The sequence below is a fragment of the Gasterosteus aculeatus genome, chromosome 21 (genome assembly GCF_964276395.1).
Source record: "Gasterosteus aculeatus chromosome 21, fGasAcu3.hap1.1, whole genome shotgun sequence".
NCBI classification, from domain to species: Eukaryota; Metazoa; Chordata; class Actinopteri; order Perciformes; family Gasterosteidae; genus Gasterosteus; species Gasterosteus aculeatus.
The window spans coordinates 1,408,054-1,431,400 of NC_135708.1; the positions used below are offsets into that span (position 1 = coordinate 1,408,054).

The following is a 23,347-nucleotide window of genomic DNA, read 5'->3' on the forward strand; positions in this document are numbered from 1 at the left end:
TTCATTCAGGACTTCTTGCTCCAGTTTGTCAGCGTGAACTCAAATCCGACCTGAAGAAGAAGTTCCAGTGTGTGTTTGAGGGGATCGCTAAAGCAGGAAACACAACCCTTCTGAATGAGATCTACACAGAGCTCTACATCACAGAGGGAGGGACTGCAGAGGTCAATGAAGAACATGAGGTCAGACAGATTGAAACAGCATCCAGGAGACCAGCCAGACCAGAAACAACCATCAGACAAGAAGACCTCCTCAAAGCCTCAGCTGGAGGAGAGGAACCAATCAGAACAGTGATGACTAAGGGAGTGGCTGGCATTGGGAAAACAGTCTTAACACAGAAGTTCACTCTGGACTGGGCTGAAGACAAAGACCACCAGGACATACAGTTCACATTTCCATTCACCTTCAGAGAGCTGAATGTGCTGAGAGAGAAGAAGTTCAGCTTGGTGGAACTTGTTCATCACTTCTTCAGTGAAACCAGAGCAGCAGGAATCTGCAGGTTTGAAGAGTTCCAGGTTGTGTTTATCTTTGACGGTCTGGATGAGTGTCGACTTCCTCTGGACTTCCGTAACAATGAGATCCTGACTGATGTCACACAGTCGGCCTCAGTGGATGTGCTCCTCACAAACCTCATCAGGGGGAAGCTGCTTCCCTCTGCTCGCCTCTGGATAACCACACGACCTGCAGCAGCCAATCAGATCCCTCCTGAGTGTGTTGGCATGGTGACAGAGGTCAGAGGGTTCACTGACCCCCAGAAGGAGGAGTACTTCAGGAAGAGGTTCACAGATGAGAAGCAGGCCAGCAGGATCATCTCTCACATCAAGACCTCGCGAAGCCTCCACATCATGTGCCACATCCCAGTCTTCTGCTGGATCACTGCTACAGTTCTGGAGGAGGTGTTGAAGACCAGAGAGGGAGGAGAGCTGCCCAAGAGCCTTACTGAGATGTACATCCACTTCCTGGTGGTTCAGTCCAAAGTGAAGAAGGTCAAGTACGATGGAGGAGCTGAGACGGATCCACACTGGAGTCCAGAGAGCAGGAAGATGATCAAATCTCTGGGAAAACTGTCCTTTGATCAGCTGCAGAAAGGCAACCTCATCTTCTATGAATCCGACCTGACAGAGTGTGACATCGATATCACAGCAGCCTCAGTGTACTCAGGAGTGTTCACTCAGATCTTTAGAGAGGAGAGAGGACTGTACCAGGACAAGGTGTTCTGCTTCGTCCATCTGAGTGTTCAGGAGTTTCTGGCTGGTCTTCATGTCCATCTGACCTTCTTCAGCTCTGGTGTCAATCTGCTGTCAGAAGAACAAACAACCTCGCCGGTGTCTAAAGTCTCTAAAGACGAACCTGAACCAAAGCTTCTCTACCAGAGTGCTGTGGACAAGGCCTTGCAGAGTCCTAATGGACACCTGGACTTGTTCCTCCGCTTCCTCCTGGGTCTTTCCCTAGAGACCAATCAGAGTCTCCTACGAGGTCTGCTGACACAGACAGGAAGTCGCTCACAGACCAGTCAGGAGACAGTCCAGTACATCAAGGAGAGGATCAGTGAGGATGTGTCTCCAGAGAAAAGCATCAATCTGTTCCACTGTCTGAATGAACTGAATGATGTTTCTCTAGTGGAGGAGATCCAACAGTCCCTTAGATCAGGACGTCTCTCCACAGATAAACTGTCTTCTGCTCAGTGGTCAGCTCTGGTCTTCATCTTACTGTCATCAGAAGAAGATCTGGAGGTGTTTGACCTGAAGAAATACTCTGCTTCAGAGGAGGCTCTTCTGAGGCTGCTGCCAGTGGTTAAAGCCTCCAACAAAGTTCTGTAAGTACAGAGAGAGATAATTCATACATCAGAACTTAAATATGCTGCCATCTTTTATACTTACTGCTTCTTCTTCAGACTGAGTGGCTGTAACCTCTCAGAGAGAAGCTGTGACGCTCTGTCCTCAGTTCTCAGCTTGCAGTCCTCTAGTCTGAGAGAGCTGGAGCTGAGTAACAACCACCTGCAGGATTCAGCTCATCTCGCCGTCGTAGACGAGCTTTGGCGTGTTTGGCAAAGCGCCTTGAGCGCCATGTACAACCAGTATGGATCAACCCATTAACCAATTAATCCATATATATAAGGCGCTCCGGATTATAAGGCACTGTCATTTTGTGAGGAAATTAAAGCCTTTTAACTGCCCCTTGGAGTGCGGACAATGCGGTATATTGACTTTAATACTACAAGAGGGCGCCCCGTTTGTTGACCAACGACAGGCGGACAAGAGCAGCCGTTTCCAGCGAGAGCCTTATTGTCCGTTTAAATTGTTTGTGCTTCATCAATTAATGTTTCACATAACTACTGTGCCGCATTATAAATATTTTTTTATTAATTTCAAAGTCAATTACTCCACAGCATGAACATCATCATTGTTCATCAGGATTTCCGACTTCATAAAAACCTTTTTCCACCAGAAGATGAACCTTATCTATGGAGCCAGAAGATCTAATCGAAGAGACTAAACTAGGGACAAAAATCTGTTTATGTTTCCATCACATCATCGGATCCTTTTGGAACCAACACATTTGATACGGAGGGAATTAAAACACAATGTTGGCTCACGATAAATCATCACAGGGTGTGTGATGTTATTTTAATATGGTTCATTGAGGGAAATGGGAAAAGCAGAGGTGTAAAAGAGACTGAAACTTGGATTTCTGGCGCTTCGGTGACAATCTGCTTGGAGTTTGATGGTTGCTCATTTAAGGTGTAGATGGTAACTGACATTACATTAGCAAATAAAGATCCTTTTTAATCACCTTCCTGTTTTAGTAGTCTATTCTACACTAGTACTTGTATAAACACTTAACTGATTGTATATGAAATAGGATTTAATTTTAACATCAATGTTATTTTTCTTGTTGATTCTTGTCTCCTCAGACTGAGTGGTTGTAACCTCTCAGAGAGAAGCTGTGACGCTCTGTCCTCAGTTCTCAGCTCCCAGTCCTCTAGTCTGAGGGAGCTGGATCTGAGTAACAACAACCTGCAGGATTCAGGAGTGACGCTGCTTTCTGCTGGATTGAAGAGTCCACACTGTGAACTGGAGACTCTCAGGTCAGGATTCAATTAAAGTCCACTTGGTGTCTTTATTTACATCCATGGTACATTAATGACCTTCATAAGATTCTTTCTGCTTGCATGATTTAAATCAAATATGTCTTTTACAACTATTTCCATAAAAATGTCTTTATTTTCAATATAATGTTTCAATGTAAATATTTGACATTATAAAGTTAGTAGTAATGTTATAATGTTGTTGATGTACATTAGTGGGTGTTTAGTTGTGACTGGAAACCAGTCAGTAACCATGTTAATGTGACTCCTCTGTACCTGATAGTATCTCAGTACTGCAGTGACCTTCCAGCCCTCACAGCTCCCTCAGATCATGTGACATGTGTCTTATTCTGTGTGTCTGCAGGCTGTCAGGCTGTCTGATCACAGAGGAAGGCTGTGCTTCTCTGGCCTCAGCTCTGAGCTCCAACCCCTCCCATCTGAGAGAGCTGGACCTGAGCTACAATCATCCAGGAGACTCAGGAGTGAAAATGCTGTCTGCTGGACTGGAGGACCCTCACTGGAGACTGGAGACTCTCAGGTATGAAGAGGCTGCAGCCACAGACCATCAGTCTGGTAGAGGAGGTAGAGCTGGAAACCTTTTCTCTGTCCCACTGTCAGCCTGGTTAATAAGACCCTGACACACCAAGCTGACCTCAAACTACCAGGGACTCATCAAACTGTTTGTGTCCCACATGAGGCCATCAACACAGACAGAAGTAGTGAGGAATAGTAGCCAGGATGCGCCTGAACAGGGAGGAAGGTGATGAAAACCTTGTTTCTCTGGAGCTTTGTCTTGTCTCCACGTTATAAGAGAGGACAGTGTCTCCTGACACGTTGACGGCATCATGGTGGGTTGATATGAGTCAACGTGGTCACTCTGCAGGTTTGTGGGCTCTTAACAACTCAAACAACACTTGGATGTTTAGATGCTGGTCCCCTGCCTCCAGTGTGTGTTTGTCCTTTAGTCCAGACATTATTATTAAGAGACAAACAGTCAGAGAAACAATCTGTTCAAAGCGTCTTGATGGATCATCACAGGAGGAACGTTTGGTGTTTTAAAGGAGTTCAGCTTCACCTGCTTTTGGTGCTTTGCACTGAGAGACGGTTCCCTGGATGATAAGAGTGGACTTGTTGAAGCTACAGGTGACAGTCGGCCACAGACGCTCAGTGAAGAACCAACAGCTGATGGTGGACCTGAAATTAGTATCAACTATATCGTAGAAATGAACAGAACATGCCAAAAAAAACATCCAGATAAATGTTGCCATCCGGATGGAGTGAATGTGATTGTGGTTGGATGGGAAGTGTTGGGAGCGGCTAGGGGGTCGTATTAGGTTACTAGCAAATGAGGAACTAACTTATGGACATTAATAGAATTATTAATAATCACTAAGATACTTCTCAGAATGAATAAATAACGGGGCACCACCCTGAGCTAACAGGGACCAATAACCAATACTATAAATCAAGTCCCATAATTGATCTTCACTCCTTGAGGGTGAAGATGTTGGAAGGAGTTAAGTTCGAGCACTGGCAATGTATGTCAACGGTCACCACCATATAAATGCACAAGTAAACACAGGAAAACGGTTCTTTAAAGTATAACAGGGTTTATTAACTCACAGGAACACCGATCAAGATCACCTATAACTGCAACCAACAATCCCCATAACACTTATTTTAAACCTACTCACTAAACAAGCAATCAAAACCAGAGTGTGTGTGTGTGTGTGTGTGTGTGTGTGTGTGTGTGTGTGTGTGTGTGTGTGTGTGTGTGCGTGTGTGTGAGCACAGAGGGGGGTGAGAGAGAGAGAGAGGGGGGAGACGAGGGGGGTGCAGGGAAGGAACGGCGGTGCGGTTGCGCGCAACAACAAGCGGAGTGCCGGTTATCACACTAGGGGGCGAGCGAGAGCAGCGGGGCAACGTTGTGTTGTCTCGATCTGTCACTAACGGGAAGTCAGGCGAAAGAGATCGATCCTTTGGCGTAATCTCTTCTTATGAACTTAAGGTCCATAAATAAATGTCACTGTCCTCGGCCAATGGGAGCGCTCGGTGTTCTTTGGTACGTCCTCTTTTTATGGCCAAGGGGGTCTGGAGAGCTGCAGGGGTCCTGTTATCAGCCCCTGGCATCAGGCCACGGGGGACCCCTATATGTTGGTGTTCTTCCTTTGTCCTCAGTGAAGAAACACGTGGTGAGGTTCATTAGCAGGGTGGAGGCCCAACAGAAGTATGAACATTTAGCATCCAGACACCCGATTGGTTTTCTCCGCCATGCGCCTGCAGATCAGAGCGACGGCGGGTGTGAAAAGTGGTCGGTGGAAGGATCCTTTGTCAGAAGCCACAAGCCGATCTCAGTTGGTATTTAGCGACATGGACCCTCCTCCTCCTCCTCATGCAGATTCCATGTAACGTTACATGAGGACCTTCATGACCATGAGTTTGTTGTTTTCTACCTTTATGGAGAATCTGCCACAACACAGCGACTTGCAAGTAGCGCAGCGCCTTAAATAAAGTCACGTGTGTCTTTATGCGGCTTTAGAAATGAACACAAAGGGATTCTGTATTTGCTCATAAAGTCTGAAAAACGGCTTATTTGGCCGATGTTTTGATAAGCGACCGAAGACAGTTCAGTGTTTCCATCATTATAACAGGGGTGCCCCCCCATGAAGTAGTACAACGGGGAGACACTGCAGTCCACCTGATCAATGGGACAACGTGGACGTCCTCCGACTCGCCTCATTCAGCCTCACTGGAAAATGGCTTCTGCTTTTATGTGTTACAGTTGTGTGATAAAGTGTTTGCTGCCTTCCTGATTCCTCATTTCTTTCATGTTGAGGCATGAAAATCCCTCACCTTTTTTTGGGGGGGGGGGTATGGCAGCAAATCACTGTCAAAATTCCAGAGCGCAAATCAGGTTGATGCGTAAATCAAACATCCGCGAGCAAATAAATAAATAAATAAATAAATAAATATCTCTCGTGAGACGGACTTTTGAACGTGAACTTCGTTGCTCGCGAGGAGAATCTCTGCTCGCGCTCGAAGGAGTTTTCTACGCGCTCGCTGTTGTTCTGACAGTAAGGGGGCGGAGCCAGTCACCATGGTCTCTACACCTGATTGGTTGCAAACCCCGTCTTTGGATTGGCTGCAGTGATGCATTCACACAACTATAGAAGCCCATTTCCGCACTGAAGAAAGGGGATAGAAAGTCTAAATTATGAGATAAAACGTTGTGAAAACACAAACGCCACCTTTATGTAACCGTAGTGGAGCGTAGATGACAACCAGCTACAAGCATCATTTACCATCATTACCGGCACATTAAGACCGATGCGTCCAGCTGAAGAGATTCAGTCACTTGAATATCCAGAAGAATATGGAAGAGATTCCACTGACAAGTGCTACAGGCGGAATATGTGGGGGGGCGGTTACAGGCCAGTGACTTTCTATTCAGAATGTTTGTCCCTGGGACAAAACCAGCTGAAAACCCCTAGAGGGGAAACATCCTTCTCACCTTTTTCACCCGTGACCCGTTTTCATGCCTGCATGTCACACTTAAATGTTTCAGATCATCAAACCAATGTAAATATTAGACACAGATAACGCGAGTAAACACAAAATGCAGTTTGTATCATTAAGGGGAGAAAAGAATCCAAACCTAAATGGCCCTGTGTGAAAAAGTGATGAAAACATAAATGAAGTGAGGTTCATCACATCTTTGGAAAGCCCAGTTCCATTTCTCCAGCCACAGCCGTTCTCAATCTAGAAATCACTTAAATAGGAGCTGCCTGACAAAGTGAAGTAGACCACAAGATCCTCACAAGCGAGACATCAGGCTGCGATCCAAAGACATTCAGGAACAAATGAGGAACAAAGTCATTGAGATCCATCAGTGTGGAAAAGGTGACAAAGCCATTTGTAAAGTTTTGGGACTCCAGCGAACCACAGGGAGAGACATTGTGCACAAATGGGGACAACATGGAAACATGCACATTGTGTGAATACTGGATGGTCTGTATCTGCTTTATCTTTATGAAACAGTTTAATGTGAATGTTCCTTTGCACACGTCCCATGAAGCTTGATCTGTAGCATGACGTCATTTCTCCCGTTTGAATTCACATCTGGTGAAAGTACAGTGACAGGTCCATTTCTTATTTGTTATCCATTCATCTTCTTCATGAATATATTCCAGCACCTCGTCGCTGTGTGACGCCTGACTGACAGTCTGTGGTCGTCTGTAAGTAGTGGTAGAAGAAGAAGAGGTACTCCATGTGGACATGAAGGACAAAGCTGTGTGTGAGAGTGATGTAATGTCCATGTCTCCATGCTGCTCTGACCCCCCTCCTCCTTTCAGGGTGGAGCCTGATGGAGTCCGATGGTTGACACCAGGTCTGAGGAAGTGTAAGTGTGCTTTGATTCATGAAGATTCAACCATCTTCACACTGTGACATCACTCATTCACCTCTGTGACGTCATCATCGACGTGTCAGTAGATGAACACATGATTAATAACTGCAGCTGTATTGTGTCTTGTTCTCTCATCAGATTCCTGTCAACTCACAATCGACACAAACACAGTAAACAAACAACTCAAACTGTCTGACAACAACAGGAAGGTGACATATGTGGAGGAGGATCAGTCACATCCTGATCATCCAGACAGATTTGACTACCGGCCTCAGCTGCTGTGTAGAACTGGTCTGACTGGTCGCTGTTACTGGGAGGTCGAGTGGAGAGGAGACGTTTATGTATCAGTGAGTTACAGAGGAATCAGGAGGAAAGGAGACAGTGGAGACTGTGTGTTTGGATACAATGATCAGTCCTGGTGTCTGATGTGCTCTAATGGAGGTTACTATGTCTGTCACAATGAGACAGTAACACGCATCACCTCCTCCTCCTCCTCCTCCTCCTCTGGTAGAGTAGCAGTGTATGTGGACTGTCCTGCTGGCTCTCTGTCCTTCTACAGAGTCTCCTCTGACACACTGATCCACCTCCACACCTTCAGCACCACATTCACTGAACCTCTTTATCCTGGGTTCAGGTTCTGGTCTTCTGGTTCCTCAGTGTCTCTGTGTCCTCTTCAGGAGGGAGAGTCTCCTCCTGGTGGAGAACCTTCCTCTCTGCTCACCACATTGTTCAGTCTGTACAGCTGATGGTGGTTCATGTGGGTGTAGATGCAGGTGGAGCAGGTGAGGGGTACCTGAGCTGGTCTGGACTCTGGGGGGTCCACAGCTCTCTGGGACTCAGATGGAAGTGTGAAAGAGCTCAGCTTAATGCTGCTGTGCTCCTTCAATCAATAGATGATCATTTAGATATTGGCTCCTAATTAGGCTTTAATCTTCATCTTTATGTGTTCAAGAAGACATTTTATAAGACGCTCTTTCATCTGTCCCCCCATATGAGACAAATGTGTCCTTATGTGTGTGTGCGCTTCATCAGCAATAATAAAAACAAGGTGAAGAAGGAAAATATGAATGTGTAATTCTTTTTGAGCCCATTTTAACTTCAAATCTTTCTAAATCTTTTGCGTGAAATCAAATCTAATTTCACATAATCAGGTTTGTTTTGAACAAGAAGCTTTTTAATGGTTCAGCAAACCTCTCAAGGAAATATTGAATATGCGTTACTTGTGTTTTTATTCCCTATAATGTCATTTACAACATTTACTCCATGTGTTACTTTAACAGAAATAGAATTGTTTGGCTCTAATGTTAATAAATGACTTTTATTGGAAACAACTGTACATGTTTAAACAGGCCATCAAATAAAGATGCTTTCAACACGCTGTATTATTTCTTTTGACATGAAATACTCTGATCCTTTTTAAAGATGCTGTACTATTGACTTTTGTACTATTTCCTCCATAATATCTGTATTTATTCTACAGCCCTGTTGCTGTGTCAATAGCACAGAGGAAACATTGGTGGTGCAGCATGTTGAAGAAGGAAGTGAGTAAATAAAGAAATGAGTAATGAATAAGTTGCTTTATTAACCTTATTAACCTTCACGCAGAGCCGTCTCACAACAACACAAACTACTGAGCTCGCTACTTCAGGTGCAACTTGAAGCTTTCATTCTGCACCAAATATCACACTTAAGTCACCAACAAAAACACACAAAGCACAAGCACACATTTGATAACAGGGTGGAGTTTATCTCCTCACAAAGTGGAGTATTGAAAGTGTTAAACGTGATTTCCCGCCAAAATAAAAGACAAACAGCAGCAGCATTGCCACTAAATGCAATAAAACACGCGTTGTGCAGCGTGGACAGAAAGAGGAACGGCTTTAACTTTCCATCTCTTAATAACATGGTTATTGTAGCTGAAAGAAATGATTACAATAAAGTACATCCTCATTCTGCTCTAAAGCAGGTGTGTCAAACTCATCGTAGGTCACTTTGATCTCCAGCCATGTCCAGGGCTGATATGAAGGTCCAAGGTGATTCTATGTGGACGTTTCTCCAGGTTTCATGGCTCGGCTTGACCTCCTCACGCACAAACGCATGAGGACCGTCACCGACTACTTCCTGGCTCCCTGATGGGAAGCTTCCGGATGCTTCTCTTTTTGAGGTGAATGCTTTTAATTTTTGTCGTCAGTGAAATGGATTCATGAAGATGATTCAATGAGAGGACGATCGGGATCAATCTCTCTATGAATAAATGCTACTGACTGATTAATGCTCAAAACAAGCTCACATGGGACAGTATTACATGTTATATTTGGACTTCCGTGACACTAATGCACACTTCATATGTATTTGTGTCATATGTATGTATATAACAGAGTTTGGGTAACCTTCAATATTTATCTCCATAAGATATTTCTGGGCTTTTTAAGAGCAAAGAACAAGTTCCTGTTGTCATGCAGAAGGAAGTATTAGAATGTGACTCCAGAGCTGAAGTCATTTAGTGAGTGTTACACACTAAATGAAGACATGTCCAGGGGGCCACATGTGAATTGAGTAGATGCATCTGATTGTTAGTGTTCATCTATTTTCATTTCAGGATGTTGCATTAATGCTCATTCAGGTTTATCGTCAGCTTGATGTGGGAGCTATTATTTAGTTACTTATTCTTGAATATAGTTGGATTAATTGTTTGGGTAATTGGATCACTAATTGCACCTGGAGGTTACTTAGGGGCACAGCCAGGTGGGACCAGCATGCACCTGGGTGACTAATAGTGTTTAGCAGTGAGACAGTGAGACAGAGCACTGCATAGGAAGGCAGACAAGTTGTATCGTATGTGTTGTGGATCCTGTGGAATAAAGGCGAAACAAAGGAAAAGATCGGCCAGACAATCCGCTTTCTTACTGCGTGACAGAAAACAAAAACTAGGTGCAGCAGTGACCCTTTGATTCACAGATGTGTTGGTAACAAGGACAAACGGCCACTACAATTAGCATGTTTAATAAAACAGTTGTAATATGAATCAAACACAATAGTCATTTATGTGATATAATTACTGTACACATGAACAGCCACAATGTAACGTTAAGACCTGAGCAGCACAGCATTTCTACCTCCCATGTGCTCAGAGTGAGTTACTTCCTCTGTGGGGAAAAACTGTTAGATCATCAGCTGTTAACAGCCTCATATGGTTTGGAGGAGTAAGAACATGATGTAGAGTCAAAGGGAGAGAGAACAGTTTCACTTTCTCTTTAGTTCAACACTGACATACAGAGTGAAGGTAAAAAATACAACTTACATTTTAAAATCAGAGTTTGTTGTGATTTCCATCATTGTGACCGTGGCACATGGAGTACAGAGGGTGTGCTGCAAACCGCAGGGTTTGTGGTTCAAATCCCAAGTCAAAACGTCCCTAAGCAAGACGGCCAAACCCCTAACTGCTCCCCAGGCGCCCTTATGTTGATTTGATCTAAGGAAGTTATTATTGCATCATGCTTTGAGTTAAGGTTACATCATCACTACTAGTTAACGTTTGAATGGTATTCAACGTTTAAACATATAAGGATTTAATTCATGATCGATTAAAAGTCTAAGCCTGTAATGATACTTTCTTAATTGGCCTTTTAGTTTGAATTTAATTATGACTTTAGGGATTTTACCTTAAGATGATCGGGTTTTTGGGGTTTCCTCTTCTCTCTCCTGTGGAAGTGTCTCAAGTCATAACTGGTTTGATTTTTTTGGAGCAGTTTGAGATTTTTTGGGATAATTTGACCTGTATTGATAGCGTTTTGACCTGTATTGTAGTTATTACTTTGACTCAGCGTTTTCATTGACTGTCTCACTTTCAGATCCAGTAGTTTACTTTGCATTGCTGATTTCAGTTGTCGATCTGATTCAACATGTTTTGTAGGTTTCATTAGTTTAGACTTTACATCATTTGTCTTCTCATAGTCAGTGACACAATAGCTCCTGGGACAAAAGGGACAGCTCAGGGTTCTTTAGATACACCAGGTTGCATCATGGTTACTTTTACAAGGACCAGAGAGCAGATGAAGATCAGATGGAGCCCAAAGAAAGAGAAAGGGAGTGGAGGAGGATGAAGAGATGTTTGAGAAGATGCCAGAAGAATGGTTGGTTCCCAACCAGGTCACCACCTGTGGGTGAAGACAGGCGCAAGGTGTGGAGGGAGACTGTAGCAGCAGGAAACCAAGCACTACGGCTTATGTGGGAGCCGGCCGCTTAGATAAGTAACAGACGTGCCTGCACCAAGCGGCTGCTCGCCTACTGGAGGGCAGTCCACCCAAACACCCCCAAACCTGCTGTTGGACTGGCAGAAGAAGAAGCAGATTGTGAACCCGGTCAAGATGTCACCCCTCTCAGTGCAGACACCCATGCCCCCCCTCAGCTGTACCCAGAAATGACAGCAGCTGCACAGGAGAGGCCAGGTCCTTCCCGCCACATGCAGAGAAAAGGAGAACTTCAAACAGTCCCTTTGTGAAACCCAGCATCCAGAACAAGAACCTCTGTTCCATCTGAGAGGAGGAACGGGGGAAGTCGTGAGCGATGGAGAAGATGAGCCTGAGGGAAACAACAAAAGATGACATCGTCACATGAGGGTCACGAGAGCGTGGTGGTGGAAATAGGAGAGGAAGAGGAAGCAGGTAGCTGTGAACATGAACACCAGGGGGCCACAGAAGAGCTGTCCATCACATCAGGACTCCTGTCCATCAAACCACTTGTGCAGAGAACCCATCCAAACCACGGCGAAGGAGGAGAAGCTGCTGTTGGAGGACGTCCTCCTCATAGACTCTCAGATATCTGCAGCAGCAGAAGCAAACAAGAGACAGCAAGACAAGAGACCACTGCAGGTGAGAGACAAACAGCCCCAATACCCCGTCCCCCCCAGAGGACAAATATCCAGCAGGTAGAGACCGTTCAATGGGTCTCCAGCAGACAACGTGGGAACAATAGAGGACATGGATGTTATATGTGGACAGGAGGACCATTGGTGCAGAGAGTGTCCCAGGAGTTATGAAAGGGACATGCGACCAAACACTCCACCACGGCTGTTCTATACAACGCAGCCCGGCAGAACCAGAGGACGGGTCCACCCCCCCCCTCATACAACCCCCATAACAACTAACTGGTGACACACCGACGCCCACTGCTTCCCAACAGCCCTGATAAGCAGCCTTAGTCTCCCCAGTTTACGACTCACATTCCAGGTAGAAGAAGGGAGAATAGAGAGTACAGACTATTGAGAGTGTCAGAAAATAGATTTACAACCAGTACGAAACATTGATTTACTAATAGAGGGAAACTGTCAGTAACAATGAGACACGGTTGTGAAAGATTTAAAAGAGGAATGAAGGTGATGAGAATTGTACATAGTGTCAGTTTTTTGTATTAATGTTTGTAGTTTTTCAGTCTCCTCCTAAACTCAGAGATGGGCTGTAAATTGTTGAGTGCTGCTATTGAGTGTAAAGTGCACGATACACTTGATACAGTATCTGGATGATGGAAGCAAACGTCAGATCAAAGGAACATTGATAGCAGCAGTACATGAAATAGGGAAACTTGTTAGACGGTCATCCTGTAATGGTACAACAAGTAGTACACACTGGAAGCGAATGGCGTAAACAAACAGATGGTCGTCCTTGTTTCAGCCCACTCAGCTCTCTTTCCCTTTCTCACTCCGTTGAGACTTGGTCGAAAGTCTTTCGGAGACCCTTTTTAAAATCCTGGATGGAATTTGTTCCGAGCAGTAAGAGTTTTTATACACACATGTGAAGGCCATCCTCAGTGGCAGGTGCAAATTATAATTAATAGACCAAAAAAGAAGAAACGCGGATATGAATACCAAACAAGATGTGAACCGTCTATGAGATCGAGTCGACCGCCCTCCCTTCTCAGGACACAGCTAGTGGTGTGAATCTTGTGGTCTGAAAGCATTGTTGTGTGCTCACAAACCATGCGATCGTAGGCCGGCTCTTGATCTTGTAACCGGCGGCACATATTGGCCTCAGTGTCAATGAAGGCGTGCAGCTCGCTCACTGGCCTTTTCAGGTAGTGCACTTCATTGGGGGCACGAGAAAGTGCCATATTCACGTTGTATCCTGTCGGAGGAGTCCAGAGCAGTGAAGCGCCAGCTCCGGGTCTCCGGTTGTTTCCGTGGTACATGGTGAATATCAATAAAAAGACTTGTGGAAAGCCTGTAAAAAGGCGTTTGATAGATGGTAAACGACTCAGTGTAGTCTTTAAAAAGACCGGTGGAAAGCCTGTAAAAAGGCTCAAATCCTGTAAAAAGGTTTTTGTTTTGATGGTAAATGACTGACTGACTGTGGTCTGTGAAAAAGGGTGTTGAATCTTTCAAAAGGCTACTTAACTCTGTAACGGACAGATGTCGCTGATAAATTCTCTGGAGAAAATATCTGAACTGCTCCCTCTGAACTCAGTAAGACAATGAACAGAAACATCTGATTCCGTTTGCAAATATTCTGATTCCGTATGCAAATGAATGTTGGAATAATACGCACTCATGTGGGGCGAGCATTCCGTCACCATGGAGACGGGGTACAAACACGGCGCACAGAAAAATATGTATATACACACATCTCATAAGCAGCACGTTCAACAACGTCTCTAAAATTTCAGCCATTAACAAAGACTTTAATACAAGACATTGAAGACATTGTTCTGTATCACTATTGGTCAGAAAGTCACCTGTATTTAATTTGCCTACCTGAAACCCTTTGATGCTCACCTCAGAGTTCAGGGCCACCGTGATAGAGAGGGGGAGCTGCTGCTGTTCGGCTGTGCAGGAACCACTTCCTGTTGACCTGCAGACCACCGAGCCGCCACGCTGGAACACAGAAACCTGAGAGGAAAACACAAGTTTCATATAGAATACGACATAGGAAGTAACCCTCGCTGTGTGAATTGAGACTTTAACACTAACTGTGTCCAGGGTGACGGGCAGACCCAGAGTCCGGCCTCCTTTATGCACCTTTGCAGTGAGGACGTCGAACCAAACCTAAAACACAAGCAGCCCTTCATGTAACAGGCGCCATGAGGTGACTTGTGAGTCACTAGAAGACGTTTGTTACCTGCTGCTTGATTTACCTCACCAGATCCAGGAAGAAGGACTCGCACAGCTTGAACACGCGGCTTGGTTACAGGACTGGCCAGCAGTGCTCCACCTACATACAATCAAAGACAGTTAAGATCATAAAAGTGAGAACTTCACCCAGTAAAAAAAGGTATTTATCACCAATCATATACTGGTGGTCCACAGCGAAGGTGCTCTGTTCTCCTGGGAACTCCACCCAGAGAGGTCTGTGCGCGTTTGAATAAAACAAGCATTTCCATAAGCTCTTCTTAAAAAGTGGATCTACTGATGTTTTAATGACCAACTTAAAACATGACAAACATGGACCTCTAGTGTCAGAAAGCAGAAGGTAAAGTGGACAAACAGCCTGCAGTACTTCCACTGGGCAGCAGAGGGAGGCAGACGGAGGTGTGAGCCAGGTGGAACAGAGTGAACCAGTAAGGCAGCAAACAGGACCTGAGGGCACAAGAGGCAACACTCGGATCATTACACACTGAACAAAGAGGACTGTGCACGTCCACGCTGATATTTAACAAGGCCACCTCCTCTTTGTCCACTAAGACACATTTTGACGATTCGTCCTGTTTATTGTTTTTTCACGCTAATTGAACAAAGACCTAGGAGATGAAATTCATTAAGGGAAAGCAGTCGTTCCTGGTGGATCCAAATGGCTGTGACTCATTTGACTGAAACAGTCAGAGAAGCTCTGTTGGATCGCAGTGCGGATGGCGGCGGTGACTTTCTCCCCAAACAGCTTCGTCCCCTTTGCAGACTGAGAGCTCCCGGCGTCTCGCTCGCTCTGCGGCTCTCTCCTCCTGATCGCCCTTACTGCATTTTAAAACCAGACCAACGCCATCAAAACACATCCAGCTCATACAGCCGGTGAGGGTCCCCGTCACTGCCACGGCACATGAACTAAAGATCATCAAGGGATTGTGAAAATGAAACATGGATGTTCCTGCTCGTGTCGTCTGCTTGTAGTTCATGTGTGTACCTGGTGTCTCTGGGCTGAAGGCCGTCGGCGTGCTCTGGTACACGAGGCTGAACCCGTGGAGACAGAGGTCGGACCCGATGCTGCTGGGACCTGGAGACGGACAACACGTTCATTTATACTTTAACTAAATATAGAAGGTATTTTAGCGAAGATCATGCTGGTGTTCCTCTCCGGTCCGATGCATTAGACGAGTGAAGATCTGTGGGAACTAAACTGTAAATATCTACAAGGCACAAGAGGAGTTTCAGTATCCGCCTCCATCAGAGAGCAGTGCAGCGCTACTCACATGAAAGGAGGAAGAACTTCTTTGCAGCTACAGAGACTTTAAGACATTTTGTCTCTCAGGTTTCATGTATTTTATTTCTTGTTTAGAGCGATAAACGGTTACGTTCATGCATTGTATCATTTTCCTATGATTCAGGGACACTGGAGTAAGATGGACTGTTGCACATATGTTGCTTATTACTTTGAGCTGGTGTGATTGTGTCATATTTTCTGATCATGTCATTGTGAGGAGTTGTGTGTTGTGAGTCTTGCCGTGTTCGTCCTGTGATGTTGTATGTGGGATGAATGCAGCGTCACTTCTTCTTCTTCTTCTTATTCTTATTTATATCTTATTTATTCTTATACTTTGGCCACAACACAAATGTAGGATGGAGAAAAGTGCATCACTGGGTTTTTGGGCCACAGTGTGACGAGCTGTAAAGAAAACATTGATAGGTATGAAAGCCAAACGGTTGCCAGTCAGTACACACCTGAGCCAAAGAGCAACACCAACACTAAGTGTCCACTAGTGTCCTGTTCCAGTCAACCGGATGCTTTGTCCAATATTCACTCTGCTTTTTGTTCTGTCTCTCTAGCTGCTAAATGCTCCACTTTGGTCCCCACGCAGTAATAAACGTTGTCTCTGGTGTGGGAACTTCTCAACTCTAAGATGCAAAAACCTGCTGCATTGATTCAGTGACATCACCTCATCTGGACGTCAGTTTCAGCTCGCTGTGTCTTTACTGTAGTTTCCTGTCACGCTTCCTCCTCTCCTCTTCCTCCCCCCTTGATCCCTCTGTCTTTGAGCTGATGTGTGAAAACCTTATTTGTTGATCACGGCACGTATGTGATGCTCCACAGAAGGAAAGCACCAAGTATGTGCTACATTTCAACACCTCAGTTATGAGTTACACACAAATGATGCATTTTTATATTTTGTTTATAAATGTCTTCATTTCTACATTTTAATATCTTGGCTTTTTGTGAGATGTTTGCAATATGTATAATAACACGTTTTAGTTAACATAATTCAAAGGTAACCAAAGACATGGTATTATTTATTTGCAGCTTAACTGTGGCTATTTTCATCAATAACTTGTGCATTATTCTGCCAGCAGATCAAATTTAGCATCTCCTGAAAATGAGAATGCAAAGGAAGTTGTAGCGTGTGTATAAAGGCTCAATGTTCAATGTGGGGGGTTCAGGGTCCCTGCAGAGTCAGAATACAGCAGATGGACTCTACTACCCTTTCCACCACAGAGGGATGCTGCTGAGCCTTTGTTGTGGCTGTGCACTCGTGTCTTTCATCAGGACCTGACATTTCATCATTCATCATTTTACCATAACATTTGTTGTCTTGGCCAAAGTCCGACAGTCTTGTGCATCATGATGTTCAGGGCAATGGGTCGACCACAGCAGGCAGTTGGATTTGAATCTTCTCATCTGCTGATGCAAAGATACTTAGAACATAAACGCTGACAAAGGAACTAGACAGTGTTGTAGACGTTTTTCACTTTTTCACACGAGCTGGGAACCTTCTGGAGCACCCAGTGACCCCCAGTGACTCCCAGTGACCCCCAGTGACCCCCAGTGACGCACCGCACCCACTTGTGTTCAAAAAATGAAGAAACTCCAGACAGACAGAAGACTGTTGGACTGAAAAGTTCAAATGAAAAGCCTTTAATAAAAGAAAAGGTGTTGTCTAAAAAGAAGATCTCAGCTGAGGATCCGCTGGTTTGTGCATCAACAGGCCACAGAGGAGCTCATTGACTATCACATAGTGACCGTCTCTTGCTTCCACCAACCAATCAAGAACAATGGGTGCTTACAGATATTGATAGAGTTCAGTAAAGGTGTGAGAAGCAGTGTCCACACCCCTGGACACGTGACGCCTCCTGGTGCGTTCAAGTTGAGTAGTTATTTACAGAATATAGTGGTGCAATGAGGTATTACATTGGATGGCGCGTTCACTGTAACTCTCTGGGTCAATATAAGTGGTGCAAAGTATTACATGAATGCATTTTGATTGGTTACATTACATTGAACACGATCATAGCTGTGCATTGGTGTTATTCTATTGATTAGTGTCAACATGACAGCGGTGTCACACTATTCTCATGTCTTTATTGATCACATAGTGTCAGAATCAGGGCTGTATCCTGGTGGACACTAAATGCATTTTATTCATTGGTCTCATTCATGAAGCGTCGTCAGTCTGACTCCTGTAACTCTCTCCTGCAGGTCTCCTGCTACCACCATTCCACCTCTGCAGCTCATCCAGAATGCAGCAGCTCCACTGCTCTTTAACCTTCCTAAGTCCTCTAAACATGGTGCTCACGTACCGTGCTGTGAATGGATGGGGTCCAGCTTACATCCAGGACCTGGTCCAACCCGACATCCCGACCCGCACTCTCCGCTCTGCATGTGATAAACTGCTTGTTCCTCCTCACTGAGAGCAAAGGAACTCAAACAGTGAGTGTGATCCAGAATGCAACGACGTAACGGTGATCCTACAACACTGTTCTCCTCATCTGGAAACTTTTTTCATCCACTGCAAACCCTTTTATTCCCCCCGTGAGTTCGCTTCATTCATCCTGGTCGGTGTTTACATGCCGCCGGCGGGCAACGTGCACGAGGCACAGCGGACACTCGCCGACCAGATACGGCATGTGGAGCGGACCAACCCGGACTCTTTAGTTATTGTCCTCGGGGACTTTAACAAAGGAAATCTCACCCATGAACTTCCTAAATACAGACAGTTTATTAAATGCCCACCAGAGAGGAGAAGACGCTGGATCACTGTTACACCACAGTAAGCAGGGCTTATCACGCCGTCCCTCGTGCTGCACTGGGACACTCTGACCACGTCATGGTCCATCTGATTCCTGCATACAGGCAGAAACTAAAGCTCTGCAAACCTGTGGTGAGGGAATTCAAGAAGTGGACCAGTGAGGCGCTGGAGGATCTTCGGGCGTGCTTTGACTGCACAGACTGGGATGTTTTCAGCTACTGACAGTCTGGATGAGTTCACAGAGGCTGTAACTTCCTACATCGGCTTCTGTGAGGACAGCTGTGTACCATCATGCACCAGGGTGAGTTACAACAACGACAAACCTGGTTCACAGCGGAGCTCAGAACACTACGCCTGCAGAAGGATCAGGCATTTAGGAGTGGGGACAAAGACTTGTACACGGAGTCAAAATACAAGTTTAGCAAGGCGGTGAGAGACGCTAAACGACTGTACTCTGAGAAACTCCAACAACAGTTCTCAGCAAGTGACTCTGCTTCGGTCTGGAGACAAACACCTCACCAACTACAAGCCAAAAACCCCCCACTCCATGAATGACCTCCGCCTGGCAGACGAGCTGAACGAGTTCTACTGCAGATTCAAAAGACACTCAGTGTGTTTACATGATGGTATAATTGGAATCTTTGCTTAGTCGGACTATGCTATCTTTCTGGGGGAGGTGCTATTATCCCAATATACATGGAAGTGAATAAATCGAATTATTGGCCGAAAGCATGTCATATATACGATACAATAGGTGGCGATGTTTTCATTATAGCTAGTTGTGATACACACTGCATGAAAAGTGAGATTTTCGTCCCCGTAAACGCCCGGAAATCTCCCTAATTTCCGACAATTTCCGACAATTTCCGACAATTTGCAACCCGCGCACGTCGCGTTTGTCTGTGCCACAAATTGTCGGAAACGAACCATGACGTAGGAGGAGAGCTGGCGGAGGTGCGAATGGCCCGAATTAGCATATGAATGCAGCGAAACCGCGGGTGGCCGAGCGGGCTTGAATATCCTTACTCCTTATTGGAGGAAACCACAACTTACTAACAAATAAAATCACTCGTGATTGGCAGCAAAACCACACGTGGGCAGACCAGGCTTGAGTTTCCTTGTTCATGATTGGATGAAACCACAACTTTCAATCACTCGTGATTGGTTGGCAGATCTGTCGCTATTGGTCACCCGCCTCATTTTATTTATATATTCATATTATGCTGTATATTCATTTCATGGTTATCCTATGTAGGCTACTACACTATTATTAGGATACCAACCAGGACATCAATGAATTTATAGAGAAAATGAACATTTGCCACATGTTTATGCAATGAAAGAGCTTTATTAACAACACACAAACACCTACATACAAAGTGAGGATCTGCCCACACTTGGGTAACGGCGGTTTAAAAACTACAGCTCAGTAAACTGTCCGTTTGCCTCCTCGGGGTTGTTGACCGTCACTGGCGCCGTGTTTTCCGAGGCAGGTCTGTTGTGCAGGCGCCTCGTGTGTGTGTGGCGACCGTACAATCCCCCCGAGACCCCGCCAACAACGCCGTCCCCTCCGTCCGAGCTCCACGGTGGCGGATTTCCAGAGTTCCACCTCGTCATCAGCCAGCACACTTTGTCTCGATTCCAGCAGCTGTAAAACAACAATGAATCAGTACTGTGCGATGCGTACGGACACAACACATCGATCAATGCACCTGAAACAAGTCAGCAAATAAACTCTGACCCTCTTTCTTCTCGCTCGACTCCGCGCTGAATCCTTCGCAGCTTCCGCTCGCAATGAGTGTTCCGCCTGAACTTGAAGCTCCTGCGTACAGTCTCAAGATACGTCTCACAGGCGGCTGGAAAACAATTAAATGAGTGTGATATGAATACAAAAAAAATCAAACGCAAGTCACAGTAACATTTAACAAGGAAGGAGAAACAGTGTCACCGCCTCATTATGAGGCGAGAAAACAAAATGTCATCGAACGTATTCTTACCGCTATCGTGGGATTGTGCGCCCGTCTCCTCTTCTTTGAGTCGGTTCCTCTCCTCCATGGACAGAAACCCGCAGAGTCCCGAACGCTCCAGTGGAGCGAACCGCTCGTTGATATCAGCAGTTTGTTGTTGGAGTTGACGAGACGATCCACTGAGAGCTTTCAGCAGCTTCTTCTCGTCTGTCTGCGGACTGGCCGAAAGTTGGTGACCGCGGAGAGGAGTTGAAGGCGAGTTGAACGCGAGACGTCGTCCAGCCATTATTCACGAAGCAGCAAAACCAAACAAAGGAACTGGAGATACAGTTCTTCTGACAATAGTAACACACACGTGTCTGTTTGTATGCTCGTCTTGCAAGTACTGCTGTCTGAGTCATGCCTATGACCTCACACGTGATTGGACGAGGAGTCTAAGGGTCCTCCAATCACATACGAGGTTGTTATACGGAAGGACCAGTATTTTAGGAAGACAATTGGTTGGGACTTTGAAACAGCTGATGCTTTATGTAAAGCAGTGTTTTGGTGTCAGCAGAACGACTTTCCCTAGAAAACTGTACAGTGGTGCCTCTTTCTCCATTCCACCAGACACTCTTGAGTCTGACAGACATGCAATGTTGACAATGTATCATCAGATGTACCCGTGTGTCACTGAGGTTGAATGTTTTGCCATGACATGTAAACAGGTAACATATATGAATGTAACTTACTCAATCGATAGATGCAGAGCATAAAGGTCAGCATATGTTCATGCTAAGTGGTGTGGAAACACTAACAGTTTTGAGGAACCCGTCCTTGACCCTCTAGCAGAACTACGACCAGCCATTATAAAGCAGTTTATAGTTGTTAATGTGTCAAAGGGTACGGCATTTAAACATGTTCTTGCACAAGTTTCCTGGCTTCATCTCCACCCGGACAGACATTTTTATGGAAAGCCAATAGAAGTTTGGGGCTTGCAGGGAACAGACACGTCATACCCAGCATCATTTTATGCCAGTTGAGCGCATTGCTAGAAGATGTGTGGTTAATACATCCTCTGTGCATTTAAGACCAAAGAAAAGGTCACTGTAGTCCTGCCACTATGCACTGTAGCTGAGCTCTAGGAGACTGATCTCTGCAGACCCCTCATGCTGATTCAAATGTTGTTTGCATGGAATGCTCATTTTACCTTGATTAAAACTCATTTTTTAAAGAAGTTATTTTGTGTATCTTTTTTACATAACATTTGCCATTGCTAATGGCGTACACAGTAATCTAGCATATTTGAATTAAATAAATCAATTCAAGCTAAAATGTAAGAGTCTATAATTAGGCTACTGAGCCTGATCTATTTGTACCAGAGATTTTCTTACCTTTTAAAAAAATGTCACCTGGGCTAAAACTCCCTCTGCGACCCTGATTTGCATTTGTATAGCTCACAGCATTTTCATTTACATGTCAAAGCCTCCCCTAGAAATAGGAGGAGGGGGTCATGGGGGGACAACTGCCAAGGGAGGCCCACATCAATTTCTGACAGTTTACGGCAGTTTTCGGCGTTGCCCGCAAATTGACGCAAATTGACGCAAACCTGAAATTCCACGACAATTTACAGTGCCGCATACTGCCGAAAATCCCACTTTTCATGCCGTGAGATGAAGTGACATTGGGCTTAGAACCCCCCCAACGCCGTACAGCTGCATTCAGCGTCGTCTGTGCTACCGATTGGTTTTGGGGTTTTGGGTTTTTAGCTTCTAGCTTCGATGGAAAAAGTTATCTGGACTCATTTGCAGAACATACGTTTACTAACGAACAGTGTGAAGCGTTCCTGTATCGGTTGGTGACGGGTACAGATTGTTCCTGTTGGAAGTCGCTTCTGGCTCGGTGACCTTTAGGGCGACCCCTGACCCTGAAGCAGCTGGCAAGTTTCTACACACAATAGGAGAGACACACCTGGAAAGAACTCTAGCGTTATTTTCCCCTGTATGTGCTTCCTCTTTGGACATGATGGTGGGACACGTGGGGTGAAATGGGCCAGTTTGAGGAACACAGCAGAACAGCACCACTGTGGTTTCTTCGATGGCAGCCATTGATTTACACTCTCACTTCTACAGGGCTCGGCAGGGGAGTCGGGGTTTCCAGGGCTGCCGGGTGCCGCGGGACTGTCTGGGTTCAAAGGTCACAAGGCGAAAGTCCTCTATTATGGTACATGCACCATTTCAAATAACACCTAGATGGTTTAGAACGAATGGTAACAGACGACACTATGAATGATTTATAGCCTTCGTTTGCATGTTGGACTGTAGATAGTCATGGCTGCTATGATATATACTTGTTCATACGTTGCTTAGATGACATGATTCATTTCAATGGTGCTGAAGGTCGTCCTTCTCACTTCAAAAGCCGTGCGTGAAAGCTGATAAATAGGAGGCGCCCTGATCCTGATCGGTGGCTTCGCCGGGCGTCCTGTGCGTCTCTGGTCACTCCCCATGCGGCTGACAGGGTAGAATCATGTCCTTAATTAAACCACAACTAAATCAGGTACAGTACACACACACACACACACACACACACACAATACAATCAAATAATACCTCCTCTGTAAACAGACACATTATGACACTCGGCCTGTTTAAACATAATTACAGTAATCCCGTTACAGCTGTGTGGACTTAAGGGTCTCAATGGCTTCGTATGATCTTCTATTGTCATATCATAGCTTATATTAAGAGA

The 23,347-nt window shown here is 45.2% G+C and overlaps 1 protein-coding gene and 2 long non-coding RNA genes across 4 annotated transcripts in view; 1 reads left to right on the plus strand and 2 right to left on the minus strand.

The window, feature by feature from the left end:
- The window catches only part of LOC144390230 (uncharacterized), a 198,618-nt gene extending 189,753 nt beyond the window's left edge, over window positions 1-8,865 (plus strand). For both annotated transcript variants that reach the window (XM_078096667.1, XM_078096668.1), the window contains 2 exons: window positions 7,438-7,484; window positions 7,629-8,865. In XM_078096667.1, coding sequence (XP_077952793.1) covers window positions 7,438-7,484; window positions 7,629-8,236 — 655 coding nt within the window. In that variant the 3' untranslated portion in view covers window positions 8,237-8,865. The remainder of the gene's footprint in view (window positions 1-7,437; window positions 7,485-7,628) is intronic.
- LOC144390376 (uncharacterized) overlaps window positions 1-23,347 on the minus strand; it is a 345,224-nt gene that overhangs the window by 114,273 nt on the left and 207,604 nt on the right. The gene's annotated exons all lie outside the window — the stretch shown is intronic.
- LOC144390381 (uncharacterized) lies at window positions 19,979-22,596 on the minus strand. Its single transcript, XR_013454416.1, has 2 exons — window positions 20,392-22,596; window positions 19,979-20,298 (listed from the first exon to the last, which is right to left on the minus strand). It is a non-coding gene; the product is annotated as an uncharacterized LOC144390381 (long non-coding RNA).